The 18,905-nt window shown below is 43.8% G+C and overlaps 1 protein-coding gene across 4 annotated transcripts in view; it reads left to right on the forward strand.

The window, feature by feature from the left end:
• USP13 (ubiquitin specific peptidase 13) overlaps positions 1-18,905 on the forward strand; it is an 88,229-nt gene that overhangs the window by 35,960 nt on the left and 33,364 nt on the right. For all 4 annotated transcript variants that reach the window (XM_066622433.1, XM_066622434.1, XM_066622435.1 and 1 more), the window contains exons 5-10: positions 2,635-2,777; positions 3,911-4,095; positions 11,079-11,173; positions 12,515-12,702; positions 13,788-13,859; positions 17,129-17,222. In XM_066622433.1, the coding sequence (XP_066478530.1) occupies positions 2,635-2,777; positions 3,911-4,095; positions 11,079-11,173; positions 12,515-12,702; positions 13,788-13,859; positions 17,129-17,222 (777 nt within the window). The remainder of the gene's footprint in view (positions 1-2,634; positions 2,778-3,910; positions 4,096-11,078; positions 11,174-12,514; positions 12,703-13,787; positions 13,860-17,128; positions 17,223-18,905) is intronic.

Here is an 18,905-nt window from a genome sequence, read left to right on the forward strand (position 1 = left end):
TGATTAAATCATACAAGGGCACAATGGGGATGAATAAACATTATAGGGTGCTTTGGATAGTAAGGACCAAACTACATATACGGTGGTTCCCAAACTCTCTGGGAGTTGGGGAACTGCAGTAAGTCCTTGCAGGGAAGGGTGGAATGCACTGGGGCGATCCCCAGGATCGGCCACTGCCGGGGGTGATGGGGGCTTTGTTTTACTAAACAGCAGCAGCCTCTAGGAGATACTGGGAGCACTGCGGAAGCCTCCACAGGACTCCCCAAGCCTCAGGAAAATTAAAAAATAAAGATCACGATCCACTTCCAGTTGCACGACTGGAAGTGGGTCGCAATTTTTTTTTTTAGGTTTTCTGAGACTTGATAAGCCCTGCAGAGGCTTCTGCAGGGCTCCCAGCACTCCCCAGGAGGCTACTGCTGCTGCAAGTGAGTAAAACAAAGCCCCTGGCTTGTCCCTGGCAGTAGCACAATCCTGGAGATCATGTCACTGCATTCCCCCCTCCCTGCCCCTTGAAGGGGCAAGGGCAGAGCTCCTCAGCCTGGGGTGTCGCAATGTTCTAGTTTGAGAACCTCTCACATATGATGACTAAAGTATTATTAGCCTCAATAGGCTTAGTTTTTCTTTAGTCCATAGCAGCTAAATCATGACCCTGTTTTGATTGGAACTGCAGTGGATTGGAGGCTTTAACCCATCTTTGCTGTGCTCCAAATCCAGTTACTTTAGCCCTAGAATTTACATATTAGTGCCCATTAGGGCTAAGAATGCTTCACACATTTACACTGGGCCCATAAGAACCCCATTCTGTGTGTGTATACTGTACTTGGAAAACAGTCCCCCTGCATCTGGTGGGGCTTGTTCCTGGTAATAAACATTGGTTTAGTTCTTTTTGAGTGTGCAAAGCACCTTACATTAATTATTTGTTGAATCTTTCCAAGAATCTTCTACGGTAAATATCGTTATCCCCACATTGTAGCTGATGCTGTGAGGGAATGACTTGCGTAACACTGTCTAGTGAGTCCCTGGTTAGAAGTTATATTCAAACTGGAAAAGTCTTGATTCACAGCTTAGTCACTTAGGTCCCAACCATACCTCCCCCTCCTCCCTGCTGATCAGCAGTGCCAAAATGGCTTGTGCTGCATCCTGCAGGAGACAGTCATGGAGATCTTCTCTGGGTAGGTGCCCACAGAGAGGAGAGATCTCCTTGAACGTGTGTTAGTGGAATCTGTGGTGCAGGTTCACATGGACCCAGATCACGGGTTCAGGTCTGAAAAGGGGGCTAGGTTGCTGCTGTTGCTGCCAAACCTACCGCTTCCCAGAGCTAATCTAACCTCCATCCATTCTGTTGCCACCTCATTCCAGCTACCCCCGCCCCATCACTAATTCCGTCTTCTCCTGCCCCCCCATTCTACCTCCCACTACTGCCTTACCTGCATTAGCAGGTCTGCGATGATTCTCCAGCACATGAGGGAAGACTCCGGTATTCCTGCTGTCGGACTATTTTTTGTGACTGTCATAAGGCAGTTAATGCTGGTGAAATGCTTACTCTTCTCACATTACACTATCTCATTTGTGAGATAAGTCTCTGTGGACTTCTATGTCCTCCCTAAGTCTGTAAGGGTAGAATTGCTCAACCCAAGTGCTCTTACTCTGAAGTAAGCACTGTTGAATTTGCTTCCAAGTAAATGCATTTGAGATTAGTGTGCAAAAGCATTATTGAACTTATGAAGAATGCTACATTCATAGTGCGGCTGAGTTTCAGTTCTTAATTAGAACCAGATGGCCATCCTTGAGTCTGGACTCTTTATTTCAATTCTTATTTTACTTTTTAGCTAAAATTCTGTTGCTATAACTTGAAGAATTTTAATGCCAAAGCAGAATAGAAAATGCAGTATGTGTAACACAGGAGAGTGGGGATAATGAGAGCCAGGATGGTTTATTGGTTCAGGAATTGAGTATTAACCTGGAAAATCCAGGTTCAAATTCCTACTCAGCCATGAAGCTTCCTGAGTGTTCTTGGGCTAGTCACAGTCTCTCATCCTCACCTACCTCACAGGGTTGCTGTGAGGACAAAAGGAGGAAAAGAACCATATATACCACCCTGAGTTCCTTGGAGGAAGGGTGGTATAAGTGTGTGAAAAATAAATAAATAATAGCAGAGTAATGAACTAAATGTTTTGTTTTTATGCGGAATCCACAAAAATAATATGTTTAAAGGCACAGGAGCCCTGAAAAGCCTAGTAGTATTGCGCCTGTCTGCATGGGATTGGCTGATGCTACAACTGCATTCCAAAAAAAGCTCCACAAATCAGAGCTGAAACAAATAGGGGAGTCAACGTGTAATGTTACAATGATGTCATCTGGACGCGCTGATAAAAAAGTGAGGGATGGCAATTCCAGAGAATAGTGTGGAAGCAGCGATTGGGATAAACTGACCTACCTTAAATGGCTGTTCTATGAGGATTACTGAAATAGTGTATGTGAAGCACTTTGAGCTTTTTGAAGTGGTATGTAGAAGCTAAGTGTTGTTGACACTTTGATCATAAATCATTATGGGACATAGGGGAGATTGTTATTCATTTTCTTTTGTGCTTCTGTTATGTTCAATTTGACTCTTCCCACCTCACCTCACTCCAGGTTACAATAGCTTGCGATGCAGTCCTCAGTTCAAAGTCTCCTTATAGAAAGCAAGACCCTGACTCATGGGAAGAGGAACCTCAAGTCTCTAAGCATGCCAACTCTCTTGTACAGATGGACAATGGTGTCAGAATTCCACCAAGGTGAGGCCTTGCACTTGTGCTGTTCTGCTAGATAACAGCGGTGTAACTAAGGCATCTGGCAACCAAGGGCACATAAATTTTTAACACCCCCCCATACCACATCGTTGTGCCCCGGCCAGGCCTCAGAGGGCCTCCTGGAGGCCTCCAACAGGTTATTTCCAGATTTTGGCGAAAACGGCTCTAAAGTACCTGTTAGAGCCCTCCAGGATTCCTTCTGAAGCCTGAAGGGGGTGCAACAATGTTGTATGGAGCCTACCCTAATAAGGTACCTTAAGAAAGTTGTTTGCCCTGCTGGGTCTCAGAGGGCTTCCTGGAGGGCTCTGAAAGGTATTTCTGGTTTTTGGTGGGGGCGCAAGCAACATCGTTTAACAGTTCCTCAGCTTGTTGGACACCCTCCCCAAGGTTGGTACCCAGAGCAATGTACCCCTGCCCCCCTTAGCAATGCTGCTGCTGAATGATCAAGGACCAACCCCTGTAATTCAGCATCCTGTGTCCAACAGTACCTAACTGGATACTGCTGGCAAAACTACAAGCAGGGGGTGAAGACAACAGCCCGTCCTACTCTTCTGTGTATTCAGAAGTATGCTGTCTAAACAAGGAGGTTCCACTTAGCTGTCATGGCTAATAGTAATTGATGGACACTTTCATGAAGGATGAAACTAATTTGCACAGTTTTTAAGCTGGCAGGAAAAAAATGGCTGCCTTTTGGTAACATCTTTAGCAGTTGCAGGTGCTGTAGAGATTCTTACCTTAGCTGAAGGGCCTATGGTAACACTACATTTTTAGAGTTGATTCTTATGTTTATTTTTGAAGGTAATACCACCTAACAGACATCTCATTTGCACAGGGAAAGCCCCCCCCCACGAAAAGTTTTTGAAAGCATGTCGGAGGTAGAGTCCCCTTTTATCCCCACTGTGCTTAAAATAAATAAATAAAAGGTTTCGGAGGATTGGTGTGGGAAAGGTTACTAAAATAGTAGAGAAATATGATTAGACCCTAGGTGATTGCCAGAGGTGTACTTTGTGGCTAATCCAGTCTGGGAATTTGGGGCTGCTTGTTGGTTCTGGGACCAGACCTGCGTTTCCTAGTTACTGGCCATTTCACTCTTGTCTTTTTTCCAATTTTTTTCTTAGTGGGTGGAAATGCTCAAAATGTGACTTGCGGGAGAATCTTTGGCTGAACCTTACAGATGGGTCAGTATTATGCGGGAAATGGTTCTTTGATGGCAGTGGGGGAAATGGACATGCACTGGAGCATTACAAGGAGATGGGTTATCCCTTAGCAGTGAAACTTGGAACAATTACTCCTGATGGTGCAGGTAAGTCAACATAGTGTATATCACATGTGTAGACTAAAGGTGTTCTGGAGATGTACTTGCTGTATTGCTGTCAGGCATGCCTTTCCAAGATCAAGCGTGGAGAAAACTCGATGGGCATGGAACTGTAGCTCAGTGACGGAGCACATGGTTTGCATGCAAGTCCAGTTTTTGGCGCTTCCAGGTAGGGTTGGGAACCACCAAAAATTGAGTCATGATCCAGTGGTGGGTCTCAGACCCACAGTTTGAGAACCACTGATCTAGGTGAATGCATATCCATTTTACTGATAGGAAACAGTGGCAGAAAGAGGGGGAACTAATAAAGGTCACCCAGTGAACCCACAGCAGGTTTTTCAGAGTCAAATCCACTCCTCCTCTCTCTCTCTCTCCACTATAATGCACCAGCTCTCATAAACCAGAATTTCAGTTGTTCTCTGCCTCCCTTGCTTCCCTCCTTCCTCAAATGGCCACTTCCATTTCACTCTCTGACACTTGCCCCCCCCAATACCCTAAAAAGCAGACTGTCATCCTTCCGTATGAATGAAAGAGCAGCAGATGTTTGAGCATGGGGCTTTGTTTCCTCCTCTGTCCAGGGCCTTGATTTGCTTTCTCCCCTGTGGAAAAATCTGCATCTCATTGCCCTGGCTCTGTTTTGGTTTACTTGTCTTTAGTGCTTCTTTGGTCTGTAATAACTGTGCTTAATAATGGGAAGCTCTGCTGGATTTGGTTCAGCTTTGTCTGCAGTGAAGGCGAAGAAGGAAGAGCAGGGTCAGTTGCTTTTGTCCAGCACATGGTGGGGGCTAGACAGAACCCTGGTACTGCTGTAAGGGCTATTCTGCATGTCTTGTGCTGGCTTTGATTTGCTCACAGCACCTTATGGTGTTGTCTTCCCATTACCTTGTATGTGAATGCCTGTTCTCCACAATTATTTGTCCTGGAATAACAACCTTCTGGACACCTCTGATTAGTTAAGGGGGTGAAATAAAAGTTGAAATGCTGATTTCAGTATCACCTCTGCCAGGATAAAAGGGACGAAAGTCGCTGCGCAGAATGGCTCCAACAGCAAGTGGGAGGGGCCACTTACACAGCACGTTGTGGTGCCTGCAATACTGACTGCCCCCCCCCCATCGTAGCTGTGCTACTGGGAAGTCACTGTGAATGTGTGTAGCTCAGATTTCCTCTCTGGGAAATATAGTTTTAGTTTGTGGGTGGAGGTTCGGATGATGGAATGCTTCCTTGAAAAAGAAACCCAAACACTTAAAAAACTAGCATATTATGGGGAAGGGTTCTTGCCCAGCCGTCTTCCAAAGATACTAGCTTTTTTATGTGTTGAACTCTCAGTTAGTGTGGTGAATTATCAAATCTGAAGTGGTCTAAGCGGTGGTGTAGCTGGAGGGGGTGGTGGTGTACCCAGTCTGGTGGGGTGCAAACGGCCCCTCCCTTTGGAGCCCTTCCCGGCGGGGGGAGCAAAAGGGAGCCATATGGCATATGGCATACTTTGTCTGCCTTTCATGGTGGCATTGAAAACCTGTACTATGTTGATGGGTGTTCAACCCTTGAACAATGCTGGTTAGAGCATAATTGCACAAACGTTCTCGTCCCTGCCATATGCACACTAGGCAAGGGAAAACATGTTTGACAGTGCTCTAAGTAGGTCAGGAAATTACATCCAATATGCAGGTTTTCCACTCCTATGTGTGCACTCTTATTGCAATGTTTACAGCTTGAGGCCAGAGTATTTGAGAGACCTCCTCCTTCCATATAATCTGACCCACTCTCTTTGGTCATCTGGAGCAGCCCTTTTGGATGTACCACAATTGAGTGGAGGATGGTGGCCAGAAATACGGTCTTCTTGATAGTGACACCTGTTCTGTGGAATTCCCTCCCCTTTGGGTTGAGAACTGCTCCTTCATTAGAAGTCTTCCAGCAAGACCTGAAGATCTTTCTATTTCAAAGAGCCTTCAGAACCCATAGAGCTTTTTAGGGTATGCTCACTGATTGCTGACTGGTGCTTGTTGATTTTTTTTTTAAATTACAGGCGTCCCCCCATATCTGAGGGGGATGTATTCCTGACCCCACCACACATTCAGGGCACCGCGGATATGGGGGAACCCTATCTCAACACCCCCTTGCCCTTTAACCTTTGTTTATAGTCGTGCAAAGGAATTGCTTTAATCAGACATTATAAGCAGAATGCTTCCTGTTTCCTGTTAATAGTCGTTGAGTCTGTTTAACTGCAAAACTCCCTGCCTGCTTGTCTTGCTGTAAGGTTCCTACTTAAAGAGTCTGGTTAAAGCAAGTACATAATTCTTTGCCTAACTATAAACAGCATAAACGAAGGTAATGGCATGGGAAACCACAGGTAGCCAGATCCACAGATACCAGGGAACACCTGTATTTAATGTTTTTACAACTGGTGATTTGTATTGAACTGCCTTGGGTGCACTTTGTGGAGAAAACAGGGTGTAAATTGAGTAAATAAGTAAGTGGGAAAATGGAGTCCTCCTTCAAACCCATTACAGTTTTCTGTTATTGAGCCCAAATGGATTTGGTGCTTGGTTTCAACATGCCACATCCTCATAAGGTCTCAAATTCTGAACAAAGGACTTTGCAGACCCCTTTAGCATAGTGGCATTTGTCTCGAAACTCCCAAGGGTCTGGTGGCTCAGCTGGCAGCTTTCTAAAGCTCACCCCTCCATCTCTTGTATTTTTGCCATGGAATTAATGTCAGGAATTAATGGCATTATGTCAGGAAGCAAATAAATCATCAGGACTTCTGTCTGCAGTTGAAAAGGGCAGAGTGGCCTCTGTCATTGTTGATGGTTGCATGTTGAGTCCTAAAGACACAATGTATTAGAGGGAGAAAAGCTAATGAGGTATTTATGTACCCACAGGATGCACGTTTTGAGATACTGCTCTGAAGCATTCTCTATTGGGCAGGAGGGGGTTCAAAGGAGGTGTCCTGAAATCACCTGTGCAATATTTTGGCTACAGCAAGTTATTAAGAGGACAGATCTGTGTTGAGACTTGGCATACCAGTATGACTTTTAGTATGTTAATAACTGAGCAGAGTCTCAGTGGGGAGTTTAGCCATTATGATTAAGCACACGTTTAACATTTTAAGTGTACTATATTGTCACACCCTTCCTCGTTCATCTTTGCAAGCAATCCTAGTTTGGAGGGATTCTTTAAACCAGTTTGCTAGCTTGGACACAATATGGCAGTAAATGGTGGGCTCCTTTGTGCAAAAGCAGACTTAGGGTCCAATCCTATCCAACTTTTCAGTGCTGGTGCAGCAGCAGTGCAGCCCCAAAGAAAGGGAACAGACATTCTCTTACTGTAGGAGACCGCTGTGATTGCCCCGCTACCACAGGATGCAGTGCATGCCCCATTGGCACGGCTGCACCAGCGCTGGAACATTGGATAGGATTTGGCTCTTAACTGATTAAAACAGAGCATATGAGAAGAGGGAGGGAAGGGAGTGTATGCAAGTCTAAATTTTGTTCGTATAATGCCATAATTAGGTGTTACCCATGAGTCAGCCTGTCACAGTGTCAGTGTCACAGATCAAGTTCACTGAAGAAGTGGTACACCAAAATGAGGTCAATTTTACCTTTCTGTTAATCTCAACATCACATTGGCTCTCTCATATGGCCCTCCACATCTACACTGATGAAGTTTAAATCTGTACAACCTCATCTGGACCACAGAGAAAGAAGTAGCAAGTAGTTTCTAAGTTGATTTGTGGTGTTCTTACTGGGTTAGGCTTCAGATATTAAAGTTGTGTCCCTCCTTAAAAATTATTGGTGTTTAGACAGGGGAAAAAATGCACTGAGATATCCCTGTTGATGATTGAAATGCAAGGTCCATTTATGGCCACTCTGATGAGCGCTGTCACACTGCATTGTGACTTAACTGGAAAAGCATGAGAATGCCATGAGCCCTTTTATAAAAGATGGAACAATGGCACATATGGGGAAATGGAGGCTTCCGTAACATGGAATGCCTGCAGAAGGGCACACTACGTACCCATAAATGCCATCTAGGCTATCCTTAACCAACACTGGCTGGAGGAATGTTGAACATGTTCATCTCTTGGCAGTGTTTTTAAAAGGGGCTTTTCAGTATCAGGCAAAGTACCTTTCTTCAAGGGTATTACAAACCTGACAAACTGCATTAGTTCATTAACTGCATTAGTTCATTAACATGAAATGATTCCATTTCAAGTTGAAGCTGACAGCCTGAACACCACTCAAGGGAAAATGCTGCTCTTGATTGTGTACTGTAGAATGTAAAATCTCAAAATTACCAGGTAAGATAACACCTGAAGATCTACTACTAATAAAAGAATCGTATGCTGTACTAGTCAACCAAGCAGGCCCACAGGATGCCTTACAGCAAAGAATGATCATGCACTATATGTCAATAAAGATTTAAAATTCCAGTGAAATGTTAGGTTTTCCCCTTTTAGCCATGTCTGTGTGACAGGCCATTTGTAGGTGTGTGTGTGTGATAAAGCAGACTACAAATCTTTACATATAACCACCAACAAGACCTTCGTTAACAGATGGGAAATTGAGATTGGGAGAGGACTTGTCCCAGAAAACTTAATGAGTTTTGGCTCAGTCTTCCGTTCTGTGCTCTGTCTGTTAGTCCTCATCTCTTGTCGCCATCTAGTCTGTCCCTCTGCTCCAAGATGGGATCATCCTTCTGTTTAATAACATGTGCGTTGATAATGTATGCTATAAATAAACTTGCATCAGGTATAGTCCATAGTTTACTGCAAGGAAAGAATAGACAAGGACAGGTTACCAGAGGGCAGAGATGCTTGTCTGTTTCAAGGACTAGTGTAGCCCAGCAACCTGTTACAGGGCAAGGCTAAACAAACACAAACTCACTAACAGAGGCACCATTAACAGATCTGGCTCATGAAGGAAATTGCTTTTGCCATTCTGATGATGGTTTAGGCACGGGCAGCCCAATCCTAACCAAACTACCCACACTGCAATGCAGTGGCACCAAAACGTCAACCACTGTATCCAGCATGGGAAACAAGGCTACTGGAAGTAAGGGGACTTTTTGCCCTGCAGAAAACTCCACAGCAGCCCCTGTGGGGCTGCTCAGACCTGCACCAGGAAAATTGCTGGCACAACCCTGTGTTGGCAGATCGGGCTCAGGATGCGAGATAGAATCCAGCGGGAGCCGGCCACTGCCCTCCCACTGCCCTGTTCCACCCGTGTCACTAGGCACTGGGTTCGCCATCCTTGGCCTCTCCTATCGGTGCAAGAGGCCACAGTGCACCTGTGCAGGACTTCGTGGCAGTGCCTGCTATCATTTGGCCATTGCAAAGTGCTTCACTTTCATGACGGCCATTCCCGTGGCAGTGAATGCTAGACTGGCACTGTAGCCCTGGAGGATTGGGCCATAGGATGTGTAGAACCATGTTCTGAGGGTGGGAAAGTGTATTAGTGTATAGTATTTCCCTGCACATTTGGCAAAGGGGCATTTTTAAAGTGCCAAGGTGATAGAATTGGTTGGCTTAAGTCTCTTTTGGATGGGAGTGGTGTTCGGGACACATTTCAATATTCTTTTAGGTTGTGGGCAGAAACTGCCTTGATTTATTCAGTTGGACAATTACCAGAAAATGGTTTTTGTTTATATTTCTGACAGTTTTTGTCTTGTGTATTCCATTTCACAGAGATTTTAACAGCAGTTTAAAAAAATATGCTACTCAGAAAACATTACAGTGCAACAGTATATAAATAAAATATTGTTTCGTGCCTCAATTCAGGGGTGAGGGAACAATCTGTTTTCCTGGACCCATCCATATGCTTTTTAAACATTCCAAAGCATACTAAGCATTCTATATCTTTTTGTTTGGCACAGAAATAATGGTGGCACATTAAAAATTTTGTCCACGTTTTCCTTTTCCATCCCATTTCATCCAACTTTTGTGACCTTCCTCAATGTTATTGCTTGTTTTTCTTTTTTCCCCTGTTGACTTAGGTTTCACATATGGTTGGCAACCTTCAGTCTCGAAAGACAATGGTATAAGCCTATAGCACCTGGTATTCCCAGGCAGTCTCCCATCTAAGTACTAACTGTTACCCTGCATATGCCCAATCTCGTCTGATCTCGGAAGCTAAGCAGGGTCAGGCCTGGTTAGTACTTGGATGGGAAACTGCCTGGGAATACTGGCTTCTGTAGGCTTATACCATAGTCTTTTGAGACTGAAGGTTGCCAACCAGGTTTCACATGCTTTTTCATGTGGTATATTGTTATTTACGTTTTTCACTGGCCAAAATAAATTTGCAAGCTAAATAAGGCTATGCTTATTCATCCATTTTTTGCTTTCATCCATGCTCTGGTCCTTAACCAGGTGAAAGTGCAAGGTGCTGCTGTATATCAGGGATCCTTGCAATCTACTTTCCGCAGAGTTCCCTGCCCTGAATGTCAGGCTGCCTGGCCAAAATTTCAAATGGAAAAACAGTCTTGCCAAAATCCTAAAATGTGGTTTCTACTCTGCTGTAATCCTTTTGCTCTACTTCATAGGTGTTCTTTAGACATTCACTTATTTGGGAGCTGCTTTTCCATGATTTCATCCCATGATTTTGCAATAAAATTTAAAAGCTTGCCACTGCTCAGGTGAGGTCAAATACGTGGATCTTTGCCTCCTGTCTGTTGTCCCTGATCTCGCCTGGGTGCTGTGGCATGAATCCATGGAAATGATTGCACTGCTGCTGTAATGAGGGTACCAAAGTGTGGATGTCTCCAGCTTGCTAATGGAGGCTTTTGTAATGTGTAGAATTGGTAGCGAATAAATTGTACTGAACCACAATATTAGTGTAAGAGCCTGACTGGCACGTGTACAGCAAAATTGCCGTAGCTTAGTCCGTTATGCAGGTGGTAAAGTTTCAGAGAGAGTTTTTAAATTATATGGATGGGTAACACTTGGTGAACTGCTCTTTATGTCTGTATTTTGGCAGATGTCTATTCATTTGATGAAGAAGAAGCAGTTTTGGACCCACATATAGCAAAACATTTAGCACATTTTGGAATTGATATGCTGCAAATGCAAGTGGTATGTGAGTTACTTTTTCTTTAGAATCTTTGAGTAATTCTAGTAAATAGGAAAAGCAATGCCTCCATGGAAAATCTCACGTTTCAGTCTACTTGGGGTATTTAACTGTTTTCTTTGTTGTAAAAATGAGCTGCTTATCAGGTTACATTCTCCTACTGAAGGACATAGGATAACATAGTGAAATGACAGTAGACTGACTTCAGTAAGATCTAAGCATGTGAAATATGAGTGGTTGGGGAGTGGAGTTATACCTGTCTTTACCTGGACTATACAGTCATGTTTTGTGGGTTAATAGCCATAATGTTTGGACCTACACAAATGGGACTTTCTGTGCTTAGGCCTCATGGAAACTGGAATTGCAATATGTAGATATTGGACTGCACCACAAGTGGGTTTGAGTGAGCTTGGGGTGCAGGGCAGTTGGATGTGATTCTGCTCACCTGCTGCACTTGGGCTTCTCTCTTGTCCAATCAGTTTGATATGTGTAATAAAAGTATATGTTGAAGAAAAAATATATGAAGCCATGATGTTGCACCTCTGATAGGTAGCTTTGTGAATACTTCTGCCAGGTGCTGAAGTAGGAGCTGCGAGATTGTGGTACTTCATGCAGGATCCTTAAAGCACTTCAGGTGTATCCAAGGACTTGCACAAACCTAGTGGGACTTTAAGTTGGAAAAGCAGATCCCCATGCCGTACTACGAATTGTGTTTGAAAATTCCCCCGTTTCAAATTCGATTTCCATGCAGCGCAGTGGGCTGAATTTTTTTAATAGCTCAAGTCCTAAGCTTGAGTGGGTGTGTGGAACTGGTTGTGTCATTGTTTGAATCCTGAATATTCATCCAAAACTGTAAACCTTTGGTTGGGAGCTGATGTATTCCCCCTTTGCAATCTTTATGCCCTGTAGTCTTTCCAAGTACTTGCACTTGAGCGATACGTGTGTGGTGGGGGGAGGCACAATTTATCTCTGTCCTGACCACCATAAAGAGCATGTAGGAAGAATTGAACCACCCCCCCCCCAGCTAGCATAGAGATGCACATCAACAACCCAAAGTGGAAGTTTCAGAGACATAGGAACCGTTTTGGAGATAACGGCTGTGAACTGCCACTAAACCATGAGCAGCACTATTTGGTGACTGCAGTTCCACGAATAATTCAGTAGGGGGAGACATGACCACATCTATATCAGCAAAGTAGAACTTTAGAAAGAGCTATATGAGGAGGGCTGTGTTTTTATTCTGGAATGTTTCTCATAGTTGCCCCAATGTTTCCTTCTTCTTTTCAAATGTTGTCAGAACATGCTTTTGAAAACACTCCTTTCTTAAAAGCCTCTCTTTCAATCAGACAGAGAATGACCTGAGAGATAATGACATAAAACCCAGAATCTCTGAATGGGAAATGATTCAGGAGTCTGGCATGAAGCTCAAGCCAATGTACGGTCCGGGATACACTGGTATGAAAAATGTGAGCAACAGCTGCTATATCAGTACCATCATGCAGGCCATTTTCAGCATCCCCGAATTTCAGAGAGCGTAAGTTGTTCCTGGAGGCCTTTGTAGTGGCTTCAACTCTGCAAAGGCTTTGCTTGAATCAAACATGTAATTGCTGGCCTGTACGTGGGGAAAATTGGTAATTCGAGTGAGTTTCTAACTATCAGGTTATTCACAACATTTATTTGTTGCTGCTGAGTGAGTGAGTGAGCATAACATGTACAGTTGGTATCAGACAGTACCAAAATACCCTCCCTCTCATAAACCCAATAATTGAACAAATATTGAGAACCAACAGTTGTAATCCTGCCCATCTCTTTCACCACTACACCTAGAAGAAGAAAAATTCATGCACAAAAACGGTAAAGGATTAAAACAGCTGCTAATGAACCTTTGTATTGTACTTCCAAGGACCTATGCACATTTTACATGGTGGCAAACACCAGGTTGTCTTTAATTATATAAGCAGACAGCTGCAACCAATTGGGTTTCCCTGGCACGTCAGCAGAAAGATACATATGTTTGCAAGCTTTATTTGATACAGGGTGTTTTTAAAATGTTTTTTAGGTGGACATTGGAAATACTGTTGCTGTACACCTAAAACCTAATGCATGATATGACTCTAATAGCTACATGTTAACGTAATATTTCTGAATGTTTTTGAAATGGGAGCTCCATTGCTAGAATTGCTGTACTTTCCAGGGACTACTTTCCCCCTTTCCTGTGCCAAACACCTATTCAGTGGGGTAGCATATGGAGATTTCCCAGTATAGTGGTGTAAATCCCCTGAACCTGTGAATACAAGTGGATGGATATTCTCTCGCATCTGCAAGAGGGAATTTGAGATGCTGCCCACTCCTTTGCACGTTTCCTTAAAATAAGTAAGTTCAGTTAGAATTACTCCCAAGTAAACTTGCCTAGGGTTACAGCCTTCTTGTATACATTACGAGACTCAAGCAAGGACAGTCTAATGTGTCCCAGTCTTAACAAAAGACCCCAGAGTAAATTATATCTATTTACTTCCATAATCCTCAAGCAATTCGTAGTCTTAACATTTCTTCTCTACCCTTCTCTCTCTTCTTTTCTCCCAACTCCCCTCTCCACTGGCTTCCCTTCTCTCTGAACAGGTATGTAGGAAACCTTCCAAGAATATTTGACTACTCCCCTCTGGACCCAACACAAGATTTCAACACACAGATGTAAGTGGCATTATTTTTTATTGTTGTTGTTTTGTTAATCAGGGATTTGTTTTCTCTAAATGTCTGAAGTGGAAAGTCTCCTGCATTTTTTATGCATTTTTGTAGCTTTTGCCAAATATACAGACAAAAATGGATTGTCTCTTTGGGGTTGGAGATGGGAAACCTGCCTGAATGCCTTCCAGCTGTCTTATTAAATGACACATTTCTTTTTGTAACTTTTATCTTGCTGTTCTTGGCCTAAATAAATATAATTTACTCTGGGGTCTCAAGGCAACTCACAATAGCAAAAAATGTTAAAATACAATAAGACAGAACTAAGCCAAAAATAAACAATTGCAGGTTTAAGGCAATGGTATAAGTTGAAATACTGGAGAAAACTACTTGAATAGCAAATTTTCTGCTGCAGATATTCATGGTTGATTTATCTTACCTTATCTGATTGACTTCAGTTAGAATTACTGAAGAATTAATTAGAACTAGATATATCCTCATATGGATAAATCTGCTAATGTATGTTTGCTTATTCATTACTCCAGCAACTGCAGTGTAATTTTACTGGTCTAATTTTTATACTTATTGGGAATCGCTGTGTTTGAGAATTTAGTTGTGTTTGCTGATCTGCAGTTTGATCATTGTGGCTAATTAACTGAGCAATAAACCTGAACTTGGTTTTACTGAATGCGGACTGAGTCAGGGAGAGAAGAAGTCAATCTGATCAAAGAGTCAATAAAAAGCTAAGTTCATGCTCATAAAATCAAGTTGTCTCCTGGAGTTGATGGTCCAGGAAAGGTTAAGGGAGCAAATCCAAGTTACCAACTATGTCATGTGCGGGATTCAGATACCTTTGGAGACTATACAGCCAGAATGACAAGGCACAGCATGGGTAGCCTGTGGTAGGTGAGGGACTTGCCAGTTAGATGGCAGAAGGCAAGATAGTTGACTGTGGGTCCAATCCTATCCAACTTTCCAGTGCTGATGCAGCCACAATAAGAACATAAGAACAGCCCCACTGGATCAGGCCATAGGCCCATCTAGTCCAGCTTCCTGTATCTCACAGTGGCCCACCAAATGCCCCAGGACGACCCACCAAATGCCCCAGGTAAGGGAACAAATGTTCCCTTATCTTGAGGAGGCCTCTGTGACTGCTTCCTCACCACACGCCCCATTGGCACGGCTGCACCGGCACTGGAAAATTGGATAGGATTGGGCTCTATGGCTTACGCAGGTCAAGTAGCAGCAGCCTGTGATTACCCAGTCTTATTAGCTTGTACTCTTGGAGCAAGCATAACTTTTAGCAAGCTCATGACTTTCTTGTGAGCCTCGCTTGCTTTATTACTTTTAATAGGTAAAAGTTATTACTTCTAATATGCCCAAGGTCCCCCAATAGGTACAGGTCCCCATCTGGCAGCCCTTAGAGAAATTGGCTCAAAATGTGTTGCAAGTGCAGTTTCTGATCAAATTCAGAAAGTAAAGGCAGACAGAGCAACCTCCTCCAAATGTTCTGTCTCTAAACTTGAAACAGATGTTTTTATTTCCTTCCATCTTTTTGAAGATTTTGTCTTGTGCTCTGTCAGCATTTTTTTGTCTTCCATGGTGAGGGGAGACTGACTTCTTAGCACCTTGGGGATGGATGGCTTCCAGAGAAATGGAAACCTGTATAAGGTGATCTTCTGGGACTTTTGACTTGGGTAGAGCAGTGTATTAGTTGGTCATGAGTCTTGAGTTGGCATCCTTCAGTCTCGGAAGACTATGGTGTCACGCTCTGAATGGTGGTTCTGGAACAGAGTGTCCTCTCCAGTGCATGAAGCCTGGGTAAAGTAGGTATGGAGGATAGGCTGTTACCCATGCAGCAAATCCCCCCTCTCCACGTCGCTGAAATGGTCCAGTGGAAAGGCAGAGGCCAATACGGTTGGTTCCAGCGGCGTCGCAGGAGTTGCCAGAACGTGACTGTGTTCAGCCATGAACTGCCTCCGGCTCCGGATTTTGCCTCGAGGTTGATTCTTGAAGCCTTTTCCATAACTGGATGTAGCCACAAGGCAGTGGAGGTTTGGGATCAGAGTTTTCCTTCTCTCAGATGAGCTGCCTTCCCAGGCTGACGAGCCCCATCTACCCGGTGGCTGTTTAGTCGCCTCTTACGACAAGTACAGCCAAACTGAGGGCCTATTCTTATCCCCAGCCCCCAGGGGAAGTTGGTCATGATGTTGGTCCCCAGGGGAAGTTGGTCATGATGTGTATGACAATTGGTGTGTTCATGCTAACCCAACAATTTTCAGTGCAGATTTTATTGGTGATCAAATATATATTGTGCTTCATATTTAGAGATGTATTTCCGAAGTGGTTTTCTTTGGAACATTTAAGGAGTTGTTCTTTGCTTTGTAGCAGGGGTGGGCAAACCGTGGCCTGTGGGCCATTCACGGCTCTTGGGGATCCCCAATCCAGGCTGCAGGGAGCCCCCAGTCTCCAATGAGCCTCTGGCCTGTCAGAGACTGTTGGAGTCTGCACTGGCCCTCATTACCAGACATGAGCTGTGGGCTGAGTTAGAGTAAGGGCTTTTATAGTCTCCATGTGTTTTGTTTTCTGCTTTTCCCTGTGCATTTTTTGTCTGTCTCCCCTCCCCCCCATTGCCTCTGAACAACTGATATTTCCGTGTGTTTCTGGCCTGGTCTGTATGTTTTCACTGTGCAAGAGGTATGTGGCAGACAGTTCATACTTCTCATGTGGTTCTACGTGCCTTAATATAGTTCTTGTGTGCATTATAAATAAGCTCAGTAAAATTCATTCATATAAGTTCAGTCTCAAATGTGTTCATTCATGTAAATTTATTCAAATTTGGAATGTAAATTAATTCCTTTTTTTCCCCTGGCCTCTGACACTGTGTCAGACAGTTGATGTGGCCCTCCTGCCAAAATGTTAGCCCACCCCTGCTTTATAGTATTAGAGATACTAAACCGAGTAGAATCTGAATAATTTCGAAATATAGAGAACCTGATCTTGGGTCCTCTGCCCTAGATCTTCCCCAGTGTACCAGTTTATGAGTAGTAATATGTAGTTTTATAGTATATGAAAATTTCCCCCAACGTAGCTACTGTTATGTAATGCTTTAAATTCAAGCATATATTGGTGGGTATGTAAATGAGAGAGTCAAGATATTGCTGTCCCATCATTCTGCTTCCAGTCTCCCATTTCTTCCTTCTCTAAACCTGATGGGCAATGTTTTGTATGCTTTTTGTCTCTCTCTTTCCTCCTACCCCCTCACCCTTCTACTACAGGGCTAAATTGGGACATGGCCTCCTTTCAGGCCAGTACTCTAAGCCACCAACGAAATCTGAGCTCATTGAACAGGTGATGAAAGATGAACACAAGGTATTTGCCTGGGCATGTGCAGCCTGATAACTAGGTAAAAGAGGCATCCTGAGGAAACAGGTGTGGGAGGAGGTTGGGGACTGAGAAACCTGCGACTGGGATGTGTTAGCAGAATAATTACCGTTTGGAAAATGGCAGCTATTGTGAAACATTGTGTGTCTCAAAAGTAGGAGGTACATCTCCTGTGGGGAGCCATGGATGGTTGAAAACAGTCTCTCTGTCTTCCCTCTTCCTGAGAAAGAGTTCAAATCCACTGTCTCCTTAATTCAAGCACAGCAATAACAGAAGATGTCTGTGAAGGTTTTTGTAAAGGGCCTCTGTGCTACTCTAATTTTAAAGATTCAGGTGTGCCGATTTGGATGTTAGCTGATTTGAAATCAAGATAGGAACACTGCTGCTCTTTACATTATACCTTGCATATTATGAATGTTCAAGCTCTTTTATTGACTAGGACAGCAGTTTTCAACCTTTTTCATCTCACAGCACACTGGCATCTAAAGTTATCAAGACACACCATTTTGCTGGCATGGGACTCACTTCCCCAGTGACCCTACTAATAATTAACCCTCCCCCAAACACCTGCGGACCATTTGTGGCACACCAGTTGAAAATCGCTGGATTAGAGCCATATTTCTTAAAGCTGCTCAAGTGGGGGGGGGAGCGGCAACCCTGGGGTTTCTTAGAAGCTTATTACTTCCAAGTGGGAAGGTCAATGGAGTTAGGGAAGCTTTTTTGAAAGGCAGGTTGTTCAGCATGCAATTGCAGTAAAGCAGCATTCTAGAACTTGCTCCAAGGTCCAAATTACATGACAGTCCATGATTGGCTCTCCTAACATTTCTGCTTTTACTTGAAAGTTGGGAGCTGCAATTTTGATTGGAGCAGAGAAACAGGGGGAGGGGAAGGGAGAGAAATAAGCACAATCTCATTTTTGACTCTGGTGCATTAGTCCAGTCTAACCCCCTCATCAGTACTGTTCCTCTGTGGGGTTAATAGTGTCTTAAAGGATCAGTTGAATCATGGAGAATGGCATGAGTGGAAAGGGTTAACTCCACCTTCTCCCATGCCTCTGCACCAGTCAAAATAAGAATCCTCAGTGGCTGGTTTTCAAGTGAGTACAGAAGCGTCAAAGCTGCGGCCCAACAGTCTTGCCCGGTGGACCAAGCACCTACCATAAGAAATCCTTCCTTTATGGTTCTTCATAGATTCCTCTGCAGATGGTTCAGTATGGAAAAGTGGAAAGTCTGACAACCACAATGTTGATAATACCTGAGAACAGCTCAAGTCCTGGGTAGAGCAAATGCATTTAGAATTAGGGCAAATTGGAATGTTTCAGAATTGTGGCAAGGGGCACCAGAATTGTGGCAAGGGACACCTCTGTTTCTGAGGTGCCACATTTATTTTTCCTTTTGATGAGAAGAATTTGTTGCATCTTGGAAGCAACTTCCAAAGCTAACATGAGAATTATATAAGCTTGTCTGTCCAGAAGGGAAAAAAACCAAGATCTGCGGCTTGCCCTACTGTACAAGCTCTGCTTACTAGGTCTTTGCCTGACATGGTTCGACTTGTATCCAGTTCGCATTTGTGTCACTGCCAACCTTTTGTTACCTTTTGTTTTGCTGACCACGGACTCTCTTGGCAGCCCCTCCCTCCAAGGTGGCATGTTTGGAAAGGAAAGGTCACCAT

Source organism: Tiliqua scincoides, chromosome 3 (genome assembly GCF_035046505.1).
Source record: "Tiliqua scincoides isolate rTilSci1 chromosome 3, rTilSci1.hap2, whole genome shotgun sequence".
NCBI classification, from domain to species: domain Eukaryota; kingdom Metazoa; phylum Chordata; class Lepidosauria; order Squamata; family Scincidae; genus Tiliqua; species Tiliqua scincoides.